The sequence below is a fragment of the Triticum dicoccoides genome, chromosome 1B, assembly GCF_002162155.2.
Source record: "Triticum dicoccoides isolate Atlit2015 ecotype Zavitan chromosome 1B, WEW_v2.0, whole genome shotgun sequence".
In the NCBI taxonomy this organism is placed as follows: Eukaryota; Viridiplantae; Streptophyta; class Magnoliopsida; order Poales; family Poaceae; genus Triticum; species Triticum dicoccoides.
This window is the reverse complement of record NC_041381.1, coordinates 274,234,375-274,241,316: the sequence shown is the minus strand read 5'-3', so window position 1 is coordinate 274,241,316 and position 6,942 is coordinate 274,234,375. Positions and strand designations below refer to the sequence as shown.

General features: G+C 44.7%; 1 protein-coding gene across 1 annotated transcript; it reads left to right on the top strand.

Annotated features, from left to right (window-relative positions):
- Positions 1-6: 6 nt before the first annotated feature.
- On the top strand, positions 7-3,328 carry LOC119331094 (protein ACTIVITY OF BC1 COMPLEX KINASE 3, chloroplastic-like). The gene is made up of 7 exons (XM_037604275.1): positions 7-302; positions 412-645; positions 1,039-1,374; positions 1,579-2,134; positions 2,221-2,407; positions 2,508-2,874; positions 2,957-3,328. Exons 1-7 carry the CDS (start codon positions 228-230, stop codon positions 3,083-3,085), a joined length of 1,884 nt encoding a protein of 627 aa, XP_037460172.1. The 5' UTR covers positions 7-227; the 3' UTR covers positions 3,086-3,328.
- Positions 3,329-6,942: the final 3,614 nt, after the last annotated feature.

Genomic DNA, 6,942 nt, shown 5'->3' with positions numbered 1-6,942 from the left:
TGGCGGCATGCACGGCAGCGACGGCCGCCGTGTCCTTCTCTCTTCCGTCGTACCCGCGCCGCCTCCGGCGCCGCCCGTCCCTCCTCCGCGCTGCGTCCACTGCGGCGCCCCCGTCCCCCGACCTCTCCATCCAGCTCTCTCCCCGCCCTTCCCCGCGCACCTCGCCTCCCGTAGTACCATCCCTCGCCCGCGACCGCGCAGAGGACCTGCAGGCCGAGTCCCGCGCCATGACCCGAGCCGCTGCCGCCACCGTCTACACCCCCGAGCTACTCGCCTCCCGCTACGGCTCCCAACCTTTCCAGGCAAACCCTGGACCCAATCTCCAAGCATACTTCAACCTCGATCTAAGGGTAGCAGCCGAGGCTCTCAGAATCTGACATATGTGGTGTGCATTGCCTGCTGTGTAATTAGGTGGCGATGAGAGCGGCGGAGGTGCTCTCGAAGCTGGGGGCATTCGGGCTAAAGCTGCTGCTCGACCAGCAGAGGGGGGAGTCGTCCTCGTCAGCGAAGAGGCGTGCCAGGGCGGTCGAGCTGCGAACTGTACTGACAAGGCTTGGCCCGACGTTCGTCAAGATTGGGCAGGGTTTGTCCACGCGGCCTGACCTCTGCCCGACTGAGTATCTCGAGGAGCTCTCCGAGCTGCAGGTGGACCTTCTTTCTTGCCGGTGCTCAGTGCTCATGATACGAAATTATTGTTGGGAAAGTACCGAACAATTCTTGCTTTCTTGCGGTCAGATATGGTTAATCCCTGTTTAAGTTCTTTTAAGATAGACATGTTATTTTTAAGGAACAAGAATGGACCACCACTATGCTGTTAATTACTTATGTGGTGAATAGTTAGTTACTCAGTCCAATCCGATAACCATTCACCAGGTTTTCCTTCCATCACACGGTTCTTATTGTTTTGAAGTGGCTAGATGATTTCACTGGTACCACCTAGACTTCACCATTTGGGGATATTTCCTGATAACCTTGGGGCATTACTACTATCACTGCTATAATGTTTTCCCAAATGGTTGACACGAAGCTGTCTTGCAGGATTCTCTCCCCACATTTCCAGATGAAGAGGCATTTGCCTGTATCGAGAGGGAGCTTGGCTTTCCTCTTGATTCAATGTACTCAGCAATGTCACCTTCACCGATAGCTGCAGCAAGTTTAGGTCAAGTTTACAAGGCACGGTTGAAATACTCTGAGCAGTTGGTAGCTGTCAAGGTGCAAAGACCTGGCATCGAGGATGCCATAGGCCGTGATTTTTACCTACTGAGGGGACTTGGTTTTCTAATAAATAAGTATGTTGACATTATAACTACTGATGCAGTTGCTCTGATAGATGAATTTGCCCGAAGAGTTTTCCAAGAGCTTAATTATGTCCAGGTACTTTGTCTTTGCGTATATTCTATTAATACAAGTATAGCCTACATATCAACTGTACCTGTAAATGCTAAAAAGATGAGTAAAATAGTATCAAGAGGAATACTTACAACATAGATTGCTGAATCAGCAGAATCAAATGCTATTATGTGTCCTGATTGTATGTTTTTATTCATTATTAATCGTGTTAAAAAATAATGAATGCAGGAAGGCCAAAACGCACGAAGGTTTAAAAAATTATATGCTGACAAGCAAGACATATTGGTCCCTGATATATTTTGGAATTACACAAGTGCAAAGGTACTGACAATGGAATGGATTGAGGGTGTAAAGCTTAATCAACAAGCTGCCATTGAAGGCCAAGGCTTGAAGGTCCTGGACTTGGTAAACATTGGTATACAGTGTAGCCTAAGGCAGCTACTAGAGTATGGTTACTTTCATGCTGACCCGCATCCTGGTAATATTTTGGCAACACCTGAAGGGAAGCTTGCTTTTCTTGATTTTGGCATGATGAGTGAAACCCCAGAGGATGCAAGGGTAGCCATCATAGGGCATGTCGTTCACATGGTCAATCGGGATTATGAAGCGATGGCTCGTGATTATTATGCACTTGATTTTCTGAAACCTGAAGTGGATGTATCCCCAATCGTACCTGCCCTCAAGATTTTTTTTGATGATGCTTTGGATTCAACAGTGAGTGAGCTAAACTTTAAAACCATAGTTGATGGCTTAGGCGCTGTTCTTTATCAGTACCCATTCAATGGTAAGTCTTACTTTGTTTTAGGTATTATGAGGTTACATCTCAATTTTGCTGAGACAGTGATATAATTCTTGCCTATTCAAATCTAGTACCGGCCTACTATGCGTTGATACTGCGATCACTCACTGTGCTGGAAGGTCTGGCACTCTATGCCGATCCTAATTTTAAGGTGCTTGCTGCCTCATATCCTTACTTTGCTAAAAGATTACTCACAGATCCCAATCCATATCTCAGAGATGCTCTGATTGAGCTGCTATTCAAGGATGAAAAATTCAGGCAAGTACTTATTCTGCTAGCTTCTGCATATTATATATTGCTTGTACCAGCAACCATCCTTTTACGATAGTATTGAGAATCACCTTTTGCTTTGCTGCAGGTGGAATAGGCTTGAAAATCTTCTTGTTCAAGGACGCCAGGATAGAGAGTTTGTAGCGAAGGATGCTCTACAACCGGTTTTGAAACTTCTACTTGGTCCAGATGGGGAGAATTTAAGAGTGCTAGTTGTGAAAGAAGCGGTTCGTGTCACAGAAGCCATCACCTTCGGAACACTGATTGATTCATACAACGCAGCTCCAGAATTTTTGAAGCCATTAATATCCAATGGCAATCCAGCTGGACCATTTAAGATAAGTGATGTTGAGCGGGAACAAATGTTGGAGCTACGAGACACTGTTCTCAGAATATGGGGTCTTCTGAGATCCTCTGATACCTTTGATCCAAGTCTTTTGCAGCCAATTGTACAGGTACACTGCTGCTTCATTCCTTTTATATGTATTTCAACAGCTATTGACAACTCTGCAACTCATAGCATTTTTTATATCTCAGGTGCTACAAGAGCGTGAAGCCCGTATGTTTGGTTCTCGTATTGCTGGAGGTGTCTCGCAGCGCCTTGCAGCCCGCTTGCTGCAGCAGCTGCTCAGGATCCCACCTGCACCTGTTCCTGGATCTTCTTAGAATCTTTGTAGATAGGCTCACACTAAACCATGTAAATTGACACAATACTTTCTGCACCAAAAGGAAAAAAAAGAAAAGCAACTATAATAATCAGTAGATAAACATCCCCTAGTGTCAGCGTCTGTTCTATTTTAATTTGATGTTCAGATGCAACGCATTAGTATGTCTTTTCCTTTTACTGCTTGATATTGTGTACCAAGAGTTTAAGAAAGTAACGGATAGGTAGTACCTAGTGGAGTTCAACTAGTGATTTTGGTAACACGATAATAAACCATGCTAAAGACATAAGTTTGTACTCCCTCCCTAGTTTCTAAATGGTATATATATAGACATTTTAGTGTGCTTGTTCAATCATTTCAGTTTATATATAGTCCATATTGAAATATTCAAAACATATTATATTTGTGAATGGAGGGAGTATTCGACGGCACATTCCAAGTTTACTTTTTCTTAAAGAGAAAAAAGGTAGAGGATTTCTCTACATTACAACTTCAAATGTTGTCCAAGGGCAATAGCTTTATATAGTTCTGAGTCAATATCAGTGGATAGAATTTGCGTTCCATGTTCAGTTTGGTTTCAAAACTTGTAGAATTCCTAACTCTCAAAATGATCTAAGCGTAGCATAAGAGTGCAACTATTTCTCAAATATAACCATTGTCGTCCTCTAAAAGATATAAGTGAGGCACTAGAGCAACTGCCTAGCTCAAAAGATATAAGTGAATCACATAGAGTATTCTAACAAATCACGAATAAATGTGTATCCTTCTCAAAAAGGGTGTTCAGCAAAGATGAATCAAACAAAAGCAAAGACTCAAATAATACACGATGCTCCAAGTAAAACTCATATCATGCGATGAATAAAAATATAGCTTTGAGTAATATACCGATGGTTGATAGAAGAAAGAGGGGATGCCTTCCGTAGCATCCTGATGTAGGGTGGAACCCTAGGGGCCGATCTTTCACGATTTGGAGGGGGATTCCCGAGGAACACGAAGAACACACAAGAGGAAAACACTCAAGTTGACTTGATCCAATCACACATGTGCTAGACCCAAACACATAAAGAGAGATACAAAGGTCCAAATCCAACAAAGGGCGATTCAAGAGGTAACTAGTTCATCTCCATGAAGGAGGCCTTGAATCCATGGAGGATCTTCCTTAGATGGGGTCTTGAATCCACTAGGGATCTTCTCACATGAAGGTCTTGAACTCCATGGGAGTGGTCTCTCTCTCTCAAGAGAAGAGTGGTAGGAGCAAAGCTCACACACAAATGAGCTATCTTATTTGCTAACCCTAATTCGGAGCTAGGAGACGTGTATTTATAGTCCAAGGGGTAAGTTGGGGGTTACACGGGTCATTGACCTTTTACTTCGCGCAGGCAGACCGGTTGTATCGGTTATGTGAGCGGTTGTACTGCTAGAAGCTGAGGTATAGGTTACTGGAGGTGTTTGTGGAAGTAATTAGTGGTTGTACCAGTGGTCGGACCGGTTGTACTGGTCTTACTGTAGCTAGGGGAAAAACCGGGGTGGTACCGGTCTTGTGTCGCTCGATTACAGAACCTGGACCGGTAGTTGGGCGGTAGTCGAGCGGTTGTATCGGTGGGGTGGTAGTCGATCGGTAGTTGGGCGGTTGTACCTCTATCTCTACGCGGGAAGATTCCTCTTCTTCGTTCTCTTCCATGCTTCCCTCGCGGATGGTGTAGTTGTACACTTGCGCTTGCACTCCTCGTCGTCTGGGGTGTTCCGACAATACCTATGTATGCACACGAGAGGAGTGTCAAGTAGTATACCATCCTTGAAGGGGTCAAGTGAACACGCGTAAAGGAGACGATTCACCTTTGTGTATGTGAAGTAGATGTTGCACGTGTCACTTGCGGAACGGACTCTTGACATGGTGATGTCCGTAGGATGCTGCGTATCATCCCCTCCCCCTTGGGAAAGATCCGACCTCGGATCGAAAACCAAATCACCATGGGAAAGAGATGGCATCGCCATGTAGAAGTGGACGATCACCAAGTAGTTGTCATCTTGAAGCTCGAAATGGGCACTCTCGAATGTCGCACCATCTTGGGATTCCTTCAAAAGGAGCAAGGACAACAAACGCTTGGAAAAAGAAATGTGGTTAGCATTAGTGCAAAAACCAAGCATTCAAGTGGTGATTCACCGAACAAGTGTCATCATCAAGCATAGCATATGGTGTGACATAGGACTGTGGCATGGCATATAAGCACATAATGTGAGCAAAATCAAGGTCATCATGGAAACAAGCCTGTGAGGTAGTGATGCAAATATGTGTGACAAGAGAATAAGCATCTACCTCAAGTTCATAGGAAGCATGCATAAAGCGCTCAGCAAAGGGTCTATGGTAAGCATAAGAATCATTCACAACACCATAAAAAACGAAGTGTCTAAACGCATGGGGCAAGACAATCCAAGCATAATGTGCATATGTTGTAGTGAAGATAGTGTGGCACTCAACACAATAGATAGAGGAATTGGTCATCATGTGTGAGGCAATCAAGTAAAGCATGTGACAATCATAGGTGCATGGCATATGTGAAGAGATGACATTGTTGCTACCAAGCATATCATAGGAGCAAGTAATGCACAAGTCGGATGCAACACACAAGGCATATATATCGTGAGGCATGGAAAGGTGAAAATGGTGACCAATCCTAACATGTGCGCAATCAAGTAGTCTGAGATGACCAATAAGTCTCATGGTGCAAGCAACACAAGTAGTATGATCCATAATATCCATGCTCAAGGTTTTGGGGTTCTCAAAAGAGAAGGATATCACCTCAAAAGTTTGTCCTTGTGCATCCTTCACAATGCCGAAGCACAAGCAAGTGCGATGTAGAAGCGAGTCGGGGTAGAATGTATGAGGCTCGCTCTCAAGAGCTCAAATGGTCAATTGTAGGACCTTGAGAAGAGGTGTCTAGAGGGGGGGGGGGGTGATTAGACACTAAGTACCAAAGTTGCAGTTTTTAAGTTCTTTAAGTTTAAGTGGAGTTTAGGCACAAGTTTAACATTCACAATACATATCAAGCAAGCATGCAAAGAGTATATGAGCAGCGGAAAGTAAAGCATGCAACTTGTAAGAATGTAAAGGGAAGGGTTTTGGAGGATTCAAACACAATTGGAGACACGGATGTTTTTGGCGTGGTTCCGATAGGTGGTGCTATCGTACATCCACGTTGATGGAGACTTCAACCCACGAAGGGTAACGGTTGCGCGAGTCCACGGAGGGCTCCACCCACGAAGGGTCCATGAAGAAGCAACCTTGTCTATCCCACCATGGCCGTCGCCCACGAAGGACTTGCCTCACTAGCGGTAGATCTTCACGAAGTAGGCGATCTCCTTGCCCTTACAAACTCCTTGGTTCAACTCCACAATCTTGTCGGAGGCTCCCAAGTGACACCTAGCCAATCTAGGAGACACTACTCTCCAAGAAGTAACAAATGGTGCGTTGATGATGAACTCCTTGCTCTTGTGCTTCAAATGATAGTCTCCCCAACACTCAACTCTCTCTCATAGGATTTGGATCTGGTGGAAAGAAGATTTGAGTGGAAAGCAACTTGGGGAAGGCTATAGATCAAGATTCATATGGTAGGAATGGAATATCTTGGTCTCAACACATGAGTAGGTAGTTCTCTCTCAGAAAATGTATGCTGGAAGTGTAGGTTCAGTCTGATGGCTCTCTCCACGAATGAAGAGGAGGTGGAGGGGTATATATAGCCTCCACACAAAATCTAACCGTTACACACAATCTACCAAACTCGGTGGGACCGAATCGTTAAACTCGGTCAGACCGATTTAGCAAATAATGTGACTGTTAGGTTTTTCGATGGGACCGAT